Source organism: Thermoascus crustaceus (assembly GCF_041956765.1).
Source record: "Thermoascus crustaceus strain CBS 181.67 unplaced genomic scaffold VTN00scaffold_1, whole genome shotgun sequence".
NCBI lineage: Eukaryota > Fungi > Ascomycota > Eurotiomycetes > Eurotiales > Thermoascaceae > Thermoascus > Thermoascus crustaceus.
In genome coordinates, this window is record NW_027192527.1 from 1512910 (window position 1) to 1532349 (window position 19440).

The window sequence follows — 19440 nt, forward strand, 5'->3', positions numbered from 1 at the left end:
GGATATATACTGTTTGGATTTTCCAGACTTCCAAGGGACCATGATTGACAGGAGGTTACTAGTGCTTAAGGGGTTCGGGTTGATCGAGGCCCCCCTGGACGCCATGTGCTGATCGTCTGGAGTAGACATATATAGAAATTGATACCCATCCACCATTTGATACTAGATCACCTTTGATCCTCTTCTATTCCGGACTCCGTCAATATTATCTGCATTCAAGCGCTGTGGAGAAGATTGGTGAAACAAATCACATGCTGCCGGATTGATCGTACTGGAGCACATTCCGTGGACGAGGCGACGACCTGCCACGAGGATCATTAGTCAAACCTCTTAAGCCCGAAATATTCATATGGGCTACGCGCGACGCGGCGTGACGCGAGATTAGCAGGGCCGTTCTTGAAGTTAATTAAATATGGCTATTTAAGTTCGCCAGACAGGGCTCACCGGACACTCCCACGGTTCGACCAAGGAGAACTATCGTTGTTATTTGCTGAGCCCGATTTGGAGTTGAAGATTCAGGGGCTTGACAGCTCTTAATTACGGATGGTAGCGGAGGGGCGTGACATCACCCGTGGTTCCGTCGGCTCGGGGGACACTAGCCCAGAGCAGCAAAGTGTAAACAGGGGTCAACAGGTCCCCGGGAGGAGAGATGGTGCCGCAGGCACATTCGGAGAGACGGGAGAAGAGAAAGGTGATATTTAATTCTTCCAGCAGAGGGTCCCTCTCTGCAGACATGTCCGGTCGGGTGGTGCTGTCATGTAAGGATCAACCTCAGGCTGCAGGTCACGTGCCAGGCACAAGGCTGGCCAGGGGAAGCCGCAGGCCGCTCAAGGCATCAACAGAACAGGGAAACGCCGGTGGAGCTCAACGGCCTTGTTGGAGACGGTCTAGCTGTAAACAAATAACATGCAAGGGAACACGCTTTACGTCCCCGCTGGACAAGTACATCTTGCTGTCTCGAGACATTCGCCCGCGGTTTCATTTCGCCTCCGGCTGCTCGGAGTCTTGTCTAGGGGAATCAATTGCCCTGGGAAAAAAAAATATGCCATCTTATGCCTGCAACCTTTAAACGAAGAGGCCCCAATCACGAGCCAAGCATCGACCCTTCACTCGGCTGCTGTTCATTCCTCGGTTCACGGAATGCCGCTCCTCTAGGCGATGAACCGCTGGCCAATTGCGCTGAGGCATGGACGCTGATTTATTATTATTATTATTCTCGTCGACGAATCTCGCCGCAGGATGGATCATGTTTTTACCACCTCGACGTCCACGTCCCATGACAGCTGCCGACTGCGGAGATCCTTCCGCGGCAGGGCCTTCTACTACCCACCTCATTCCCCTCCATTGTCCACGTCCCCTCCTCCCCATCTCAAACCTCCTCCGGACAAGCCCTTCAGCCTGCAGACCCGACGGCTCCAGCTGCGGAACGCTGGCTTTCGCGCTCCCCAGCTCCCGGGTCGAAGGATATCGGATAACCTGACGGCATGGAGGTCGACGTCGGGGGGCTCTCAGATATACACGGACAACGAGAACAAGAACGGCCCGGACCCGTCGTCGACCCAGGATCACAACAGTAACTCCAGTTCCTCGCGAAGACGAGTGAACGTACTGCAGGAGATTAACAATTCGACGGAACGGCACCATCGACAACCTTTCTCCCGTCCGTCCGTCAGGACGTTGTTTCAACAAGACGTTCCGCAAGACAACAACAGCAACTCTGAGGACTTATTTCTTTCGCCTTGTCCGTCAAAGGAGCGCGGATTTCTTACTTCCCCGATATCGTTCGATCAATCTCAGTCGGACGGTAGTGATACGGAACAGCACGCCATGAAGTCAAGAGATCAGTCTGCCCGCGGCGGTTCGCCCTTGCTGTACAGTTCTTCTTCGATCACCAGGCGGAAGAGGAGGAATGACAGACGGCCGGGATACGGGACTACGAGATACATCGAACACCTGGAGACGCAGTTGGCGGCTTCCCAGAACGAATTGGACGCGGTAAATTCGTCAGCGTCACGGCCTCAGATTTCCCGGTTGAGATCCCGGAATGCGGAGATTAGGATGCTTAAGCAGGAACTTGCGGAGTGGGAGAGCAAGTTTGAGCACCGCGTGAGGGAGGAAATGGATTCGCGGACCGAGACGGTGTCCAAGTTGAAGGCTAGGATTCGAGAACTGGAGGGACAGGTTGAAGCGGATCATCGGAAGATCAATGAGCTGGAATACGAGAACGAGATGCAGGCGCAAAAGCTGCGCGACGCTGAGGCCTTGAGCTCGACGAATCGCAACCTGGAACGGAGGATCGATGTCTTGACAGAGCTTCTTGCGCAGTCGCCAACCAAACTGGAACAGTCACGGAATTCGGTCTATCGATCTGGCGGAGTCTCTCCGGGGGGTCCCAGGTTGGCTCGTCCAAAATCAATGATATCTTGTATCCCGTCGCCCCAGAACGGAGGTATTTGTCAGCCGCCTGTCTTCCCTGGTGCAAAGGCAGGGAACGACCTGAGTGACGCGTCGGATCCTCTCGTTGGAGATGCCGATAGCAAAAGTGCGGGCCAGCGGGAATCCATCTTCGATGACCAGGCGAAGAGTGGCTTTACCTCCGAATCTACTTCAGTTACACGAGACTCAATGTTCTTGTCATCTGCACCCAGATCACAACGGTCTTCGATGATATCTCAGTACTCTTCCGCCTCGTCTGTGAGCTTGCCGTTTCCCATTTCTCCTGATAGCCTAGGCAAATTTCAGAGCCGGCACAAGAAGATGCGCCGATTCCCTTCTGGTTCATGCACATTGAAACCGCTTATCCTGCCTGTAGCTACTGGCGATCATCATCCTTCGAGCTCTCGCCAGTCTGTTTTCTCCCCCAAACGGGAGTTACAGGCTTCATTCGATCCTACAACGGCATTCCACGACGACCAGGAGTACGATAACCCTTCTACAAACCACCGACGCGATCCTTCCTGGGCCCAACAGGAGTCTCTCAACGCGCTGGAGGGTCGTACTGATTACTATGAGACTTTCGAGGAAGCCATCTCCAGACTTAGAACCAAGTCCGATGTATCACCCAACCTTGGTCAAAGATTAGATATGGATTTGGATAATGCTCTACGTAGCAGATCACACGAAGAAACTATCCCGGAAGGAGACGAAGACTTCTACTTTGAGAGTGAGAGTGCTCCTCAAGCCCCAACTTCCGATGCTTCTCAAAATCACATTGTAGGAGGACGTCGAGATCACATGCCTACGATCCTGCTGAGTTCGGCCGATGACTATGCCGAGACTCCTACCAGACATCTCTCGACTAGGTATCGGAAGTACCTATCAGATAAGGATAGGACAAAGGCTAAGAACAAGGAGCTTTCAACAGCTATTACCAAGAGCTCACCAGCTGCAGGAGTGGCACCCAGACAAGCTGTCGGCATACTGTCCAGATATTTGTCTTATTTCAGAGAACTACAACGTCATCCGACCGAGCTTGCACGTAGAGTCATTGCTAATGCATGGCATAGCAATTGGCAACGAATGGGGAAGCTCTCTTGGTGGGTCCTTGGACTGTTTCTTGGGCCTCAGAGCAGAGATAACTGCTTCAGGAGGCAGCCCTCATCGGAAGCTGATGACTACGACTGGCATCGTTATTCTGGAGCAATCCACTTGAAACGTTCCACACTCTTGGACCATCCGCCGGTCATAGCTCACGGCTGTAGGCTGGATGCGAACGATCGATTACACGGTCAAGCTACGTACGGCAACCAGAGATTGCAATGTGTCCGACATGAGATCCCCGAGAGCTTTCCCGAAGAACCTCCCAGGAGGACCTCCTCATTTGGCCGCTCTCTTTGTTTGTGGGCAAAATTTTCCTTTGCAGTTGTGCTTGCAATCGGTATGGCTGTGAAAGATGGCCCAGAGACACTCCTGGAAGACCGTTCACGTAGTCAATTTTGCCAGGATCGATGTCATCCGGAATGCAAATCCCTTATACCTCGATCTAAACCGAAACCAGCTCCAAGATACCCCGACACGACTGAGGAGCATCGATACGATGCTTCTGCTTCTGACATCAGCGGATCAACCGCCCTTGATGATGACCCTCCGCAGACGCATGGTTGGATGCCAAACCTCGCCATAGACAACTTTCTTACCGGTTGAATCAGTTGTCATAGCCTGGAGAGGGATCGTGCTCTGTTGGGTAGGCTTGGGTGCTACTGACTTATCTCGCTGGACTTGAAGATTTCATTCTCTTGTTCATATTATTTTGCTCACACTATCTTCGAAATCAGCGCAGAATTTCTTCTCCTTTTGAGTGTTCAGTATTGTTTTTTTTTCTTCATTTCTTTTGTTGGATTATTCGACCAAAGGTGCAGCCAGTTCAGCAGAGACTCAATGGCTGCGAACCATCGCCAACCACCAAGGACCGATCCGGTCGATCTTGCGACACGCCGTCACGACTTTACGACTGAATGACCAATCATGAAGGACACGACTTGATGACAGGCGGATATGGGCACAATCGGCTCAGTTGGGTTGTTTTGTTTTGGAAGGCGTTTACTCGGACTCGGACTTGACCTGATTCCCTCACTTTATTCCTTTTCCTTTGTTTTTATTTTATTCACTTGACTTGGCTTGCAGGCTTCCTGATTCCGTTCACATGTACATTTTAGTTGAATTATTGGTCTCTTCTCTTTTCTTTCGTCAGTTTGATTCGAGAATCTGCACTGTACTATACATAAGTAGTTTCCAATCAAAGGATGGACTTAAATTGGATTCGTAAAACTAAATTTATCTTGTCATATTCCGTCGTTTGTTATTGGTAGACCCAACCTGTTTTAGCATCCATATGATCTGACTTGCCTGAAACGGATGTCGCACATGCCCGCTGGGCTATCCGGTCACTGAGTCCCCTAACCTACCTAGGTACTGTGCCTACTTAACTACTCTAATACGGGGTAAGGTAAACAGTTAGTTGATAGCCCATTAAATTAATTGCTGCGCAAATAGTGTATGGGTATAGGTGTCAGTTTATTACTATTATTATTTCTGCCTGGGATAGGGGACAGGGAATATGATATGTCTAGAGATTGATGTGGATGTCTTGTGGGTTAGAGTGAATGTTTATTTATTTTACTTATTTACCTAGGTGGGTAGGTTGTTTATAGTGTGGTATTATTCTTCTTCGGTCAATACAGAATGGTTCACCTTTTAGAGTCTTCAGTTTGGACAATGCCCTCGCTCTGCAAAAACGGGATTGCACCCTAGGGCCTCTGCTTACCTGCGCCCGTACAGTCTTCTTCTTATTCTTCTTCTTCTTCTTCTTCTTCAAGGCAGATGGAGGTCAAGGTAACCCAGGGCACTATTGTTTAAATGTGACAAAGACAGATTGAATTTGTTGAATTCATGATGTGGGAAGGGGGGACTTTTATTGCAATAACTCAGTGATGCTCATGCACCAACTGTGATGGAAGAAAAGAGCAACAAAGCAACAAAGAGCGGCAACATGGGGATGTTTCAGAACCGCTTTGACGAAAAAGATCGTCCAATGTCATCCAATCCTGGAAGCATCTATCGAGTGACTTCGGCTTGTACTCATTTCAAGTCGCTGACTTTGAGATCGTTTTCGACAATGCACAAAACGGATTGATAGTAGTAGGCTTCATTGCTCGAGCCGCCGGTTTGTGAAGGCACACCGTGCTCGCCACTCAGATAATCGTACGTGCTTGTTGCCGTGATGGCCCCGTCAGAGCTGGTTCTCTGCGCAACCGTGCGCTGGTTGTTGCCCTGATTGTCTTTGTACCAAGCTTCGAGGTCTGTGACGGTGCCGAAGCTGAGATTCGTCGAGTTATCGCCTACAAATGGGATGTCATAGTATGTCGTGACCGTGTACAGGGACTTGTCTGTGCTGAAGGACGTACCCGATGCCGTTGTATTCATGTGAGCTGGCAACGTCAAGGTCACCGTAATACACCTGCGGCGGACCTTGGACACCTGGAATAAGTGTACCACGATTTGCCCCGGAAATTGGTACAGGGGTGACCTGTCCGTCCTTGAAGTTGACGGGGCCAGAAGTGATCTGCCCTTCCCCGCTGCTCGGTGTCGAACCAGTAGATCCATTCCATCTTGTACCTCGTCAGGTTCCAAATCCGAACATGGTGGAATGAGTTGTGCAGAACAAAGCTCAAGCCCATGAAGAGCACAGCCAGAGCGACGCAGACGCCAATGAAGACTGTTCCGCCGGCGATGGCGGCACCATCCACCACGGCTTCCTCGACCACGGCCTCCCCGCCCTCCGCGATTTCTTGCTCACCCATTTCCTCGAGCTCGATTTCGGTTTGCTGCAGAGCCTCTCCTGCTTCGGCGGAAGCTGTGTAGAGGCCTTTGATTGCATTGGCGATAGCCCGCGCGACGGTTTTGATTCCTGACCAGATATTGGGCAGGAAAATCTTAGACGGTATGGCGCCGGCAGCCGTAAGCACCTCATTGCGCTGGAGCAATTCAGAGGGCATGATCTCATTAACGTCGTCGTGACCATGGGGATCCTCCCTTACGCCTTCCTCCCAGTCGGATCCCCCAACCCCCGTACAACTACCAGACAATTGAATGGTTGGAAACATTCAACGGGTAATGTGATGTGATCAACCCATGGCTAAAACGCACTGACGTCTTTTTTTCAGGGGAACTACATGGTATGATCAAGGGCATAGTGAAACTGTGCTCGAGTCATTGGACTTCGAGTATGACAAAAACACCAAATGATATTGCATACTCGGAGGCGCCCAACAGCTAGCCAAAAGAATGGAAGCGAGCCTTCAAAAGAAGCCAACCTACGAGTGCCCTGTGACAGCCCATTCGGGCGATGGGCACTATGAAAATGGAGGTCGATTTCAAGGACGGTCCTGAAACGAAGACAAATACCTATGCGGGTGTCTTCAATTCCACGACACTCGGGTGCCTGAAGCGGATCGACACCAGCAAAGCCGGTCTGAACTATACTATGCTACGAAGCAAGCGATTCGGTCCCTGGGTTATGGCCCTGCCGCGAAGGTCGGAATCAAGTTCAAGCGTGCATGGTGGATACATGATCTCGGCCGCAACAACGTCAAGATGGGTGGACTGGGTCATTCGGACCTCACAATCCGGCACCTGCGTGTATCCGTCTTACGACATCTATGACCCTCCCACGGAACCTGCTGTGCTGCTGCGCTCCTATATATGGCAGCAAGATGCTCTGCGCATTCGAGCTCTGATGTCGGACAATCCTGATCACACGCAGAAGGTCGAGGAAGAAGCTGACCTCAAAGAGCTGCTCTTCCGTGACCTTGCCCGTCTTCATAAAAGCGATGATATGTCAGAAGAAGAACTCTACAGGCTCATTAGCGACAATTATATCGACCATCATGCCTATGACCGGTACCATGACCCGAACACAGCGGGTGCGGTTTGCATTTTTTTTTCCGACCGCAGCAGTATAGCCAGATGTGGAACAAGATGGTCCAACCATCTGGCGATCTTGTCATCATCGGAGAGGCAGCGAGTCCGCACCACGCCTGGGTTGTAGGAGCCCTGGAGAGCGCAGTACACGGTGTGCATGCCTGGCTTGGATTGAACCGAACAGCTATTAGAGGAGCGGGAGTTACTAGCTTTGAAGATCTCCAAACCTCCATCAGACATCTTTTAAATCAGTTCTTTGCTCTGCTCTGTACTGTGAAGTCTAGAAGAGATAGATTATCTCTATCACAACACACGCGGGATAAACAAAAAGGCATGTGATATGCTCTCCTCTGATAATTGGGCTGTAGTGCTCATGTCTTAGAGACGGGTCTTGGTAGCGTTGACCTTAAAAAACACCTGAGCCAAAGTGGTACACTACTATTGTGGGTGAGTTTGTTTGTGGCTAGGAAATCCACTCTAGGAGAACGATATCGCTCTTAAACCTTGCTGCCTTTAGTAGGCTTTTCCAGCTTCTATCTTGTATGTATACATGCTTTAGATACCTCCCGCACTCAAACCAAGACTAGACTGGCATGATCGGTCCCGAAATACTTGGAGCTTTTTTTCTTCTTCTTTCTTGGATCTGTTCTGATCTGATCTGATCTGATCTGACCTGACCAGCCTGACCTAATACAGATGTCGCACATGCATCCAGACCGGGCATGCATGCTATCGACTCTTACTATGGTACCTATTTATTGATAGATAGCCTCCTCCTGCTCCTCCTCCTGACCCCACCCCTTACTGCCCAAATAGACAGATAAATAAATAGATAGGGAGGGAATGTCTTAAATTTCTATTTCAGTAATGTACAGTACGGAGTACCGGTACCGCCTGAAGAAGCTATACTGCGTACTCCGTACTGGCTATGTACTATGTACTGTACCGAGCCTAGTCTAGTAGAGGCAGACAGTCTCAATAAAATTAAATTAATCTAGTCCTACTACAGTAGAGATACCTAATGGATCTCATCTAACTTGGTTTAGGTAGACTGTTAGAGTACTCCAGGGCTAACCTAACTACCTACCTAACCTAGTACCTAAAATAAGCCACACTAGGTAGATGCACTGAATGGACTGTCACATGATGATTGATCTACTGGTTACCTAGTTAGGTAGGTACTCCACGGCCCCTCCCCTATTTGGGCAGATGGCACCTTACCTAACCTTGTAACTATCTGCAAGGGGAAGTTACCTACTTGGGTTACCTTACGAGTTTACGAACTAGAGCTACAAGCTTAACAGACATGCATAACGACATCCATCCATACGTATGCTGGTTTTCGGTAACTACTCCGCTTTCGCCCAGTACATACATGTTTTTTTTTCCTTTGCAAGATTGACAGACAGTAATAAGAAACAACGCGTCGAGCGGATCAGCTTAAAGGGACGGAATTTGCATGGCACAGCACAGCGAGCACACATGTGGTGAAAAATCTTTTCGAATATTGTTAAATCCGGACCAGCCGATCGCGCTCTCGCGTCGCGGGATTAATGACAGCCAATTACCCCCTTTTTTTCCTTTCTTCCCACTGAGATCAGAAACTAGAATCCAGCAAAAATACCATCCCTAGACGCAGAGACTTAGAAAGCGACGAGAGCAGCCACACCGGCAGCGATGACACCGCCGAAGCCCATGGCGGTGTTGCGGCCCGCAGCACCAGTAAAGACCGGCGGCTCAGGGCTAGGAGTGCCCGAAACGGAGGCGGTCTTGGTGGCGCCGGCAGGGACGGACACAAAGCTGGAGGCGGTGGGGGTGGCGCTGGAGGCAGCAGGAGTCGGCGTCGACGACTTGGTGCAGTCGCACATGGTGGTGGTGACGACGTCGACGGGGACCATGCCGGGGGCGGACGTCGTGGTCGGCTCCTGAGGAGCCTCGCGAGTCACAACAGCAACGGAAGTCGTAGCAGGGGTAGGGACAGCAGCGGCAGAGGACGAGGCGGCAGGGACATAGTGGTCATTCTTAATGCCAAACTGGGTCGAGTACTGGTACTGGCCAGTGCCCTCGACGACAAGCAGGATACCGTAGTGCGACACATCGGGCTCGAGGCTGGTTTCGGGGGTCCAGACGTAGCTGCCGCTGTTGTCGATGTCCTCGACGATGGTCTCAAAGGGAACGGCGTTGGTGGAAGGTCCACGAAGGAGGACCAGCGAGACCTTGCCCGGGGTCGAGGGCTTCCAGGTGATGGTGTAGGGGGAGCCGGCGGGGACCTGCTCGTTCAGGCCCGGGAGGACGATGGCGTTGCCCGTGGGAGAGTTGGCGAAGTTGGGCTGGGTGTAGGCGTTGACGACGCCGGCCGCGAGGGCGGAGAGGATGGAGATGGTGGGGATGGAGAAGCGCATTTTGTCTTTTTTTCTTCTTCAAGAGATGATCTGACTCTGCAGATTCAACGGGTATCTGGATCGACCAAATAAGAAAGGAGAGAGATGATATTAGGTAGGTGGGTTTGGTATCAAAGAAGGACTGGAGCCAGATAGTATATCTAACCCGAGGATGGTGGTAAAGAAGGAATGACTGCAGTGAGAACGAACGACTGCTACACGATACGAGGCTGTGATGACCACGACGGGACAAAACAAAGAGAAGGAGAGGGGGACCGGGACACTGGGACCTGGGGGAGCAGGTGGATATTTATTTATTTAGAAGGGGGGTGCGCCGCGAGCAAAAGGGAGGGCCCGCCAGCGCTCACCACTCTGGGTCAGGTCAGGCACAGACGCCGGATGGAGACATCCATGGAGTACAGACCGACTACTCCAGACGGAATGTTCCGTAGTACCTGGTTAGTTGCATGGGACAGTAGCGCCGTGGTCAAAACAGCCAAATCATCGTCAGACGCCAGAGGCTTGTGAAATGAAAGCCTCAGCGGACGGTGGGGCAGCACCCAGGCATCAGCAGCGTCTCTCGAGGCTTCGACAGGCAGAAAAGCCTATTAAAATCGCAGTACGATGCGCTACACCGGTCGACATCAATGCCAGGCTCACCATGTGTTGGCAGGCCCGGCCTGGACCGTGGGAGAACACCGAGGAAGAGAGTTTCCAGCTCAACGCCCGATGCGACGATGTGACTCTGAGAGCGCGACGGCGCCGCTGCAAGGTTCAGCTTCTGTTCGTGCTTACGGCGCTGTCCCTTTGGGCCTAAGTTAGCCTGTCTGGTGACAACAGACAGTCAGACAGGATGGATGAAAGGGGGCCTTCATGGCCGTCGTTCTCGTGCAAGAACCCGACTCGGCGGTTTGATCTGCGGCAAAACCAAAGGCGGGCAAGGGACGAACGATCTTCTTGTCCTTGAAGAGTCCAAGACTGCAAGCGCCCAACGGTGCTGCTCCCGCGTCGATTGGGGAAAAAAGCGATGACTTCCGACGAGGGGCAGTTTTTTCCCTTGGCATGGGCTTGGCCTTAGGCGGCCATGGTGGTAGCGAAGGATGCTAAGCTCGACGGCGCGACAAAAGGATCGATGATATTTTTGTTGTAGCATCACGGAGTCAGCGGCACCAGGCACCGGGAGCGCTAAGCTAACAAGCGTGCGGTCTCGTCTTCACCATTCGCTGCAGGCGTTTAGCCAAAACTCTCCGACGGCTGCGAGTGAGCATGATTAGTTGTTTGAAGTGAGATTAATTTTACGATCCGGCTCAGGGGAAAAGACCGACATGCCGACCTGGACGGCGGACGGAGTCAGCAGCGCGGAGTATCCTGAGTACGGAGTCGTTGACTGCGGAAGTACATAAGTGAACGGTAAGGAGTCTGTTGCGATGAGGCAAGCGGCGCAGATCGGCGATGATCACCCGCATCGCGTGGCCTTGTCCTGCCCTGCCGTGTCTCGGACACATCGTCCGCCAGGGATAAGATCGTTGGAACCTCTTGACGATCAGATCTATATGTATCTCCAAACTATTGAAAAACACCGTGTCGGTAACGCTGGTCCGTCGATCTCAGTCGCTCTCGGCCAGGGGCACATCTCAAGAGTCGTCGTGGCCGTTTGTTGGGCACGAGGGCTCTGTGGAGCGACCCTCTTTTGCGGCTCGCTTGTCTGAGTCGGGAGGAGACAGAAGCCTCTCTGCATCATAAGATAGGCCAGGACAGACGACAAACTCAGCTGGAGATCCCTTTGCGACACCGGCTGCAACTCTAGAAGGATACTTAGTTCCCGGCGGGATGGAAGGGATGGACTGTGCAGGGAGCCTATAAAAATATCTGCGGGCCCCTCGTGGGTTGCACTTATTGTCAACTCTACTCCGGCCCTGTGTGGTGATGATGCTGCAGGCGCGCTCACAGGCAACTGGGGCTCTGGTGGTCATGCTGCGCGCAGTGCGACGAAGAGACTACCACCTCCGCAAACTACTAACCGTTGCAATATAGTGCACCTAGGTACATACATCTCACATGTCATTATTTACTCACGAACAACGGATGTCTGCGAAGAAACATTGGGAATCATTTCATATTTCTGGAGTTCCTCATCTCGAGGAACCCTCCCGGATATCTGGTCATAGACTGGTTTGGTTCGTTCATCAAATGTGCCCATCCATCAGTGGCATTTTTCATACCGACTCATCGCTCCGAGAGAACTGCTCGACCCGACGAGACGCCCACGAGAGAAGAGACTGCAAACAACCGCTGCTGCGGATACGGACATCTAATCGAGCCAAGTGACGGACTTGGTCACCAGGAACTCGTCCAGGCCCGACGAGCCTCCGAACCGACCAAAGCCGCTGCCCTTGACGCCTCCGTGGGGCAGGACAGGCTCGTCGTGGATGGTGGGGGAGTTGATGTGGACAGCCCTGAAGTCAAGTGTTAGTGTGGACGCTCTTTAACTGGCTACAGACCCAAAGATCCATATGAGCTGCTCGAGTGAACAAATGGCTTACCCAGATTCGATCTGCTTGGCGATCCTCAGTCCGCGGCCCAGATTCTCCGTGTACACGGAGGCAGTCAGACCGTACTCGGTGTCGTTTGCCAATGCCACAGCCTCCTCGTCGCTGTCGACTACAATGAGCGACACGGTCGGCCCGAAAGACTCTGTCGAATACAGATCCATCTCCTTGGTCACGTTCTCCACGATCAGAGGGCGCATGCTCGCTGGCGATGCCTCCTTGGCCTCAGGGTCACCGAAGAGGATGCTGGCACCCTTGGACAGAGCATCCGCGACCAGCCTTCTGTTCTTCTCGACTCCCGCACTGCTAACCAGGGTAGGTGCCGGAGCCGCCTTGCCGAACACCTTCTCAGCAGTCTCAGACAGGACCCTGCGGAACGGCTCCAGGATGGAGCGTTGCACGATGATGCGCTCCGTCGACATGCAAACTTGACCAGCCTAAGGGGTGCGTCAGAAAAATCGAAGCCTTGAAGAGAAGGGAAGCACTCACATGCATGAAGGCGCCCATTGTGCAACCCATGGCCGCTCTGTTCAAGTCTGCGTCATCCAGGACGACGGCAGCTGCCTTGCCTCCCAGTTCGAGCAGGACGGGTTTCACGTACTTGCCCGCTGTAGAGGCAATGATGGAACCGACCTGGGTGCTGCCTGTAAAGTTGATCTTCCTGACCGCCGGATGGGCGATCAGAGCCGTCGTAACCGATGGAGCGTCTGAAGCCTGGTGGTAAACGATGTTGATGCATCCCTTCGGAAGACCAGCTTCCCGGAAGATGTCTCCAAGGGCCCAGAAGCACTTGGGAGAAAGCTCAGAGCCCTTAAGGACCGTCGTGTTACCTGCTGCGAGAGGGATGGCGACTGCTCGAGTGCCTAGGATAAAGGGAGCGTTCCTAGAAAGCTGTCAGCGCCCTTGGAAGTTCCAATACAACGTGGCTTGGAGTCTCGTGGACCACATACCATGGAGCAATTCCCAAAATCACACCATAAGGCTCCTTGTAGACTATCCCGCTCTGCCCTTCCTCGGCAAGCTCTGGCGCCCTGCCCTCGATCGTCGGGATTCTCGCCGCGAAGTCTTTGAGGAAGTTGATCCCAATCATCGTGGTGACCTCCGCAAACAGCCTCTGCGCACCCGTCTCCTCAATCTGGTAGCGGATCAGCTCCTCCCTGCGGGCAAGCATCACGTCGGCTGCTTTGAGCAGGATCTCCCGGCGGGCGAAGGGCTTCGTCTTCTTCCAGGCCGGGAACGCAGCCTGCGCAGCGTCGACCGCGCGCTTGGCATCGTCGACGGAGGCACCGCTGCTCTGATGGACACGCCGGCCGGACACGGGGTTGTTGACATCGAACTTGATCTCCGTCACGACGTCTTCGTTGTTGATGATCAGCGGAACGACCGCGAGGTTGCCCGCCTGGTCGCCGGTGGTAGCCATTCTAAAAACCCGTCGTCGTTCGGCTCAGCACGTCAGAAGGTCGAGTAGAGAGAGAAGAGCATGGAAGGATGCTATATTGAGGGTGGCGGTCATGCAAAGCCCCGATCGGGGCGAGAAGCAGGGTTGCTCTGCAGATTTGTATGTCGAGCCGCCAGGGGCTTCGGGGCCGCGGCGCAGACGATGCCGGGGCGGTTGTCAGTGACAGTGGCAGTAGTGTCCGCAGCGTTGAAAGCCTAACGCTCGCGGGCTCCACAGGCTGGAGAAGCGCCCTCCACGGGGTTTCCCACCTGCTGTCCAAGGGTCTAGTAGTTCCGCATATTTTCTGCGCATTTTCTTCAGCGCAGGGTATGCCATCCGTCGCGATGCGGACGCCGCTGACGCTTCCTGCATCCACGTCGGTTCGACGCTTCACCTCGTATTTTCCTATCTCCGTTGTCGGCAGCATGCATCCGACTGTGATAAATCAGACCGGAAAATCCCCCCTGCAGAAGACGTCGAACGGTGGGCCGTCTGCTGAAACATGACAACGCTTCGGTGCAGCGTATCCAGGGAGTCCATTTTCCAGCCATCTCTCTGATCCGCAAGACTAGCTACTTTTTCAGGTCGACGATGGCGATTTTCCGGCTCGCGATTGCTCAGAAAAGCCGCGTGCTCGGGTAGCGTTTTTGCCTGCTCGGCTTGTCATGCTTCAATGGGCTGTCCCGCCCGCGTGCCATGGAACACGAACGAGGCTCTGGATGGCGATGCCCGTGCGCTGATTTGTCAGGTCGCCCAGAGGCCGAAGCGCATCACGCCCTCTTGGCGTCGTTGTTTACTGCGGCCTTCTCCACATGAGCTCGAGTCGCAGCACAAGGGGCGATAGCCACCATCCAACTCTTTCGACGAATCCACGGCATCCGATGCGGCAGATGCATCGAATGCACCGCTTCAACGGTGAAATTGTGCGAGGATCTTCAGCACGGTTTGATATCCTCTCGGACAGTTCCTACTTGTGGCTTAGCCGGGCGTAGGGAATCCACCCGATTTCACCAGGCACGAGGTCCTAGATCTGTTCCTGCATCTGAGTATGGAGATTACAAAGATCTGACATTGTCTTTTTCTCCGACCAATGCCGTGTGAGATATTGACAGACAGGGGTATACAATTCTTTCGGCTCGAAGTTCTATTCACACATGCCGTTGACCAACCTTGCGTCGTCCCGCAGACCCTCTCCCGGAACCCACATTGTGTACAACTCAATCGAGAAATATAATCAAATCAGCGTCTTAATCCTGCGCTCCCATGACTAGTCTTTAGCACCTTTTCCTGTCTCAACACAAGACGTGTCCCGACGTTCTGCTTCATGACCCGCCGCTGCATTCTGCTGGAGCTCCAATCCAGCCATTCCCTTCGCCATGCCCTGGAACGGACATGACTCGGGAATAGCGGTGGCGGTGGACGGAGGAGCGGTATCTTCACCTTCATTCCCGCTCTCAGACTCGCTGCTCTCGCCTTTTATCACCTTCTCTCCGTGCAGATAGCCCTCCTTCTCGATCTCCACCGCCTCCATCTCTCCAGCAAACTCCTCGCCGTCCCTGACGTACCACTTCGCAAAGAGGTCATTCTGGATCCAGATCACTTTCCCAAGGGCCCTGATCAGAGCGATCTTGCGGGAAAGAGGAAGGCGGGGATGCGACATGAGCGCTTCGGTGAAGACATCTTGGACGAAGGACAGACAAGCACCGATATGCACGTATTCGATGTGCAGAGGGTGTTTCCGGCCGCGACCGAAATGCATCATTCTGCAAGCATTCAGACCGGTCAGCCCTGTCTCGTATTTCACGGATATGATATTTCCCAAGTTCAGCCGTCCTCACACCGACGACGGCCCGCCTGGGTATGCTGCACTTACCCAACTTTGTCCAGATACTCCCAAAACTCCATCTTGCTCGGGTCTGTGCACAGCTTATTCAGATAACCGCGCAGAAACATCTTCCGGTGCGTAATCTGCGGGCTGTTCTCGTCCGGAAACTCGTCCAGCGGCCCCTCAAAGCTCGTACTTCGCGTCTGGAATGCCCGTGCGGTAACGTCATACTGAAGGAGCTTCCTGTAGACGATATTTACGACCGCGGGGATCAGAGCCTTGATATACTTGGAGCCGGTAATAAGGGCTTCGATGTCGTCTACAGTCTGTCAGCAGTTGCATAGCTATTGGAGCTGACGCGACAATGGAGACGTGCGTACTGGAGCTGAAGTCGAGGAAAGTATGCAGGTACTGGATCCGAGCCTCGAGGCTCGTGTACAGGTCTTTCCGGTCAATGTGTTTGACGGGGCGCGTCCAAGACATGTTCTATCAGAACAACGACGGTCGACAGTGTCTGTGTCTCGGAGGGGTAAACTTGGTGATAGTATGGGACCGCGAGGTAGGTCAATGGCGTACAGTATTTTCAATGTTCGTCAAAAAGCGTAGACACGACACCCAGCACAGCTGGGCCTATATATCATGCCTTCATACAACTACATGATACCAGTTGGCTCATGCCCATCCGAAACAATCCGTCCTGAAACCGAGATCTAATTAACTAAGGACCTACTGTGCTCTATACATAGTAGTCGACGCCGACAGATGCAGTCAGGCTTTTCCCGACTTGCACCTTGTTTTCTTCCGTAGATACCTCATTCGCGCCCGCTCCCCGCGGTGGCCTGATCATGGATCGCGAAGTCTGATGATGGCAGTGATGTCAACTGACCATGATGGTAACTGAAATGGAACTCGAAATTTGCTCTACTTACCATCTCCTCCGTCGCCATTGGCTGTTTAGCAGTCAAAGCGCTCAGATCTAACGGCCAACGTTATCCGTCTCGTCCCGTGGCGGCGCGGGTGTGGCGCGGTTACGGGCGGGTGCGGGCCAGACCGAGATCATGCCACCACAACACCAGAGTAACAAATAATAGATAACCAATTCGAGTCGAATTGTTCGCTTCTTATCATTGCTGCTAATCTTATGTTGGTCTGTTACTGTGGCTATTATTATGATTGTAATTGTAACTGTACTTTTAATGGGGTTGGACTGAAGATGGAAATAAGAGTCCGAGGCTGGAGCATGCTATTTTATTTATTCTGTGAGGGTAGGAGGTGTACATTTTTCACGAGACAGGTATCACAGGAAAAGCCGCTTGATTACACTCATACTTTGTTTTGTCTATATCGACTCGAACAAAGTGATCAATTGATTGGTATCCACGAAACAATTCCATTGGGTTATTCGTTAATTGATTGAGTCGGCTAATGTATACCTCCTACCTACTAGGTACCTACCTAGGTACCTATTGAGGTAGACAGCACCTGATACAACCTCTTACTACTCAGGTCAGGGTTATGTCTATAACTTGGTTATATACACTCCGTGCACTCTACTGCACTGCACCATATACTGTGTACAGAATCCAGATAAAGAAATTCACCATGTCCCCGCAAAATGTGGAATCGATTCGATTGTCTCCCGATCAAAGTTAAGCTCAAGCTTTCAGATCCAATGTCCGGGGTATGTAGTATATAATCAACTGTGTGCGATGTAGTGCGAAGACGAGACTCGACGACTCGGATCAGCGACTCTGTGCCTATTGCCGGTGAGGAGCTTGTCTGCTCTGTCTGTGGATGGGTCACCTAGCCATGGCTGGCTGAATTGGGAACGTCTCATGACATCCCAGAGGGAAGCTGAATCAATCGATGGGATCTGCAAGCATCTAACTTCCCCGCATTTTGAGTCCTCGGCGTGGGTTGTCCGCTGTAGGCTGCGACAGAGCAGAGAAGACTAGCGATGTTTGAAGCATTGGACGGTCTGCGACCGGACTTCCCCGCGTGGGGTCGATCACGGGTAAAGACGCTCCCGGAAGTTTGCAGCAGTGCTGCCTTAAAGATCTTCCACCCATGAGCGAGCCTTCATCGTCTGCCGCACATGGGACAGCCTTGTTTTTGTTTTTATGTCCCGGTATGGAGCGCTCGTCGTCGTGCTGCTGGATTTCTGGAATGATGTTCGGTGGAGCTGCAATCCTCCCATGCAGGCCCAGGTCGCCTGGCTCTCCCTCTTTTGCCCGCAGCCCAGCTGATCGTCCAGCCGCAGGATCTCGCCTTTAACCAGAGCCAATTATTGTTGTCCAGGACCAGGTTGAACTTCTCGAAGTCGTATTGGACCCCACCGACTCAAAGGAAAGTATACAGTGCGGAATTGACTCGTACGGCCTGCCGAGCGGCGGGTACCGAGTACTGTCGATGTACTGTGCAGTACTCTATACAGCAGAGCGGCTGATCTTGTCGAGCCCGGAAACTACTAGGCAGATCCATAGTGGCACCGATGCAGCTCTTCGCCTCTTTTGTTCCTGTGCACTGCTACAGCCCGCATCTCCCAAGGAAGATGACAACTGATTGGATTTCTCTGCCGCGTCTGTTACAGGCGCTGTGCTCTTTCCGCTGGGAAGAGAGCCCTGCGGTCCTTGACTCCTTTCCTCCCTCAGTCTTACGCGGACCACGCAAGGGGTTCAATCCCACGTGGAAGATGAAAGTCTGCAAGCGGATGAGATCTCCGTCCTTACTGCTGGACTTTGTGATACATAATACATAATCCCTTCAGATGTGACCGTGGGACCAGGCGTTGCCCTGCGTGGGTGACGCTCGTCTTGGCCCTCGCTTGTGGCGCGCTGCTTGTGGCAGGACGGGCAAAGGCCCCTCTGATATCCCTTCGTCCCCGACTACCCCATCTGGGGCAACCGCGTCTGATTGGCGGACGGCAGATCGACTGGACGGACACAGCGTGGGCAAGGCTGCACAAGATGGAGATAAAACACGCTGCTCGGAGCTGGTCCTCGCGGAGTCAAGGTAAAATCAATGGCTAGTGGTTGCGGTGCCCGGTTGCTGCCGTGGCGATCTCGAAGCTGACCATGTACTGTGGAAACTGCCCTGGACGAGTCTCAAGCAGGTGCTTTCCCTTCAGCCGTGGACAAAAAGGGCTGCCATGCCTGGAAATGAACTTCGCTGTTCTCTACTACCACTGCTACTAACACGCCCATCCGGCGAAGCTCCTCTCCATACATATACCACAGCACATTCCAATATCGTGACTGGTATCCTTACAGCATCTATCCCGTAAGGCGTCCTGTGGCTCAGCCGGGAGACATCACTGCGTGCCCGCATTCCGGTTGCGCTCTTTGACCGGTGCCAAGGGACAGCACAAACAATACCCTGTTGTGCTTGATCCGTACCGAGTCGTCGTCCGGGGCAGCTCCCTGCGGTCCTTTGTGGTCTAAAAGGCGTCACGGTCCATTAAATCAATATCCCATATCCTGTTTTCGGTCTTCCCCTGCTTCTGCCCTTGCTCTCCCTTTTCAATCCGCCTCTCGACCCCATTTGTGGCTGAGAGAGCTCTGAAACCGACCGGGTTCGGCTCTGAGATCTGCTGTACCAGAGCATCTCGTGCTCAAAGCAGTCCTAGGAACTTCCTGTTTTTTGGAACCCCTTCGATCCGGCAGACCTCTGAAAAGGGAGAACCTCCCTGGCTCCTGGCCTGTATCCGGTCGGTTGCTGAGAGGATCTACAGGTTCTCTTTACATATAACCTGCGACCTTGATGCTTATCCCGCCTCTTCGTCATTCTGCTCGCTATCGGCCTTGAAAGATCAGCTTCTTTGATTCGGAG

The 19440-nt window shown here is 52.8% G+C and overlaps 11 protein-coding genes across 11 annotated transcripts; 6 read left to right on the forward strand and 5 right to left on the reverse strand.

The window, feature by feature from the left end:
* Positions 1 to 247: 247 nt before the first annotated feature.
* Positions 248 to 735, reverse strand: VTN00DRAFT_526 (uncharacterized protein; the record flags this gene model as incomplete). Its single annotated transcript, XM_069431771.1, has 3 exons — positions 248 to 302; positions 445 to 474; positions 542 to 735. 3 exons carry the CDS (start codon positions 733 to 735, stop codon positions 248 to 250), a joined length of 279 nt encoding a protein of 92 aa, XP_069291234.1.
* Positions 736 to 1158: 423 nt separating this feature from the next.
* On the forward strand, positions 1159 to 4143 carry VTN00DRAFT_527 (uncharacterized protein; the record flags this gene model as incomplete). The annotated part of the gene is made up of 2 exons (XM_069431782.1): positions 1159 to 1184; positions 1239 to 4143. 2 exons carry the CDS (start codon positions 1159 to 1161, stop codon positions 4141 to 4143), a joined length of 2931 nt encoding a protein of 976 aa, XP_069291235.1.
* Positions 4144 to 5577: 1434 nt separating this feature from the next.
* On the reverse strand, positions 5578 to 6602 carry VTN00DRAFT_528 (uncharacterized protein; the record flags this gene model as incomplete). Its single annotated transcript, XM_069431793.1, has 3 exons — positions 5578 to 5837; positions 5904 to 5927; positions 5975 to 6602. The coding sequence occupies 3 exons, from the start codon at positions 6600 to 6602 to the stop codon at positions 5578 to 5580; spliced, it is 912 nt and encodes a 303-aa protein (XP_069291236.1).
* A 242-nt stretch (positions 6603 to 6844) lies between these two features.
* Positions 6845 to 8243, forward strand: VTN00DRAFT_529 (uncharacterized protein; the record flags this gene model as incomplete). Its single annotated transcript, XM_069431804.1, has 2 exons — positions 6845 to 7421; positions 8116 to 8243. The coding sequence occupies 2 exons, from the start codon at positions 6845 to 6847 to the stop codon at positions 8241 to 8243; spliced, it is 705 nt and encodes a 234-aa protein (XP_069291237.1).
* A 508-nt stretch (positions 8244 to 8751) lies between these two features.
* On the forward strand, positions 8752 to 9052 carry VTN00DRAFT_530 (uncharacterized protein; the record flags this gene model as incomplete). Its single annotated transcript, XM_069431816.1, has 2 exons — positions 8752 to 8844; positions 8888 to 9052. 2 exons carry the CDS (start codon positions 8752 to 8754, stop codon positions 9050 to 9052), a joined length of 258 nt encoding a protein of 85 aa, XP_069291238.1.
* Positions 9053 to 9062: 10 nt separating this feature from the next.
* VTN00DRAFT_531 (uncharacterized protein) lies at positions 9063 to 9821 on the reverse strand (the record flags this gene model as incomplete). Its single annotated transcript, XM_069431827.1, has 1 exon — positions 9063 to 9821. One exon carries the CDS (start codon positions 9819 to 9821, stop codon positions 9063 to 9065), a length of 759 nt encoding a protein of 252 aa, XP_069291239.1.
* A 508-nt stretch (positions 9822 to 10329) lies between these two features.
* VTN00DRAFT_532 (uncharacterized protein) lies at positions 10330 to 10617 on the forward strand (the record flags this gene model as incomplete). The annotated part of the gene is made up of 1 exon (XM_069431838.1): positions 10330 to 10617. The coding sequence occupies one exon, from the start codon at positions 10330 to 10332 to the stop codon at positions 10615 to 10617; it is 288 nt and encodes a 95-aa protein (XP_069291240.1).
* A 1494-nt stretch (positions 10618 to 12111) lies between these two features.
* VTN00DRAFT_533 (uncharacterized protein) lies at positions 12112 to 13769 on the reverse strand (the record flags this gene model as incomplete). Its single annotated transcript, XM_069431849.1, has 4 exons — positions 12112 to 12256; positions 12344 to 12786; positions 12839 to 13232; positions 13300 to 13769. 4 exons carry the CDS (start codon positions 13767 to 13769, stop codon positions 12112 to 12114), a joined length of 1452 nt encoding a protein of 483 aa, XP_069291241.1.
* A 140-nt stretch (positions 13770 to 13909) lies between these two features.
* On the forward strand, positions 13910 to 14631 carry VTN00DRAFT_534 (uncharacterized protein; the record flags this gene model as incomplete). The annotated part of the gene is made up of 2 exons (XM_069431860.1): positions 13910 to 14270; positions 14372 to 14631. 2 exons carry the CDS (start codon positions 13910 to 13912, stop codon positions 14629 to 14631), a joined length of 621 nt encoding a protein of 206 aa, XP_069291242.1.
* A 423-nt stretch (positions 14632 to 15054) lies between these two features.
* Positions 15055 to 16095, reverse strand: VTN00DRAFT_535 (uncharacterized protein; the record flags this gene model as incomplete). The annotated part of the gene is made up of 3 exons (XM_069431871.1): positions 15055 to 15550; positions 15661 to 15931; positions 15993 to 16095. The coding sequence occupies 3 exons, from the start codon at positions 16093 to 16095 to the stop codon at positions 15055 to 15057; spliced, it is 870 nt and encodes a 289-aa protein (XP_069291243.1).
* A 1132-nt stretch (positions 16096 to 17227) lies between these two features.
* Positions 17228 to 19433, forward strand: VTN00DRAFT_536 (uncharacterized protein; the record flags this gene model as incomplete). The annotated part of the gene is made up of 3 exons (XM_069431882.1): positions 17228 to 17293; positions 18882 to 19010; positions 19056 to 19433. 3 exons carry the CDS (start codon positions 17228 to 17230, stop codon positions 19431 to 19433), a joined length of 573 nt encoding a protein of 190 aa, XP_069291244.1.
* Positions 19434 to 19440: the final 7 nt, after the last annotated feature.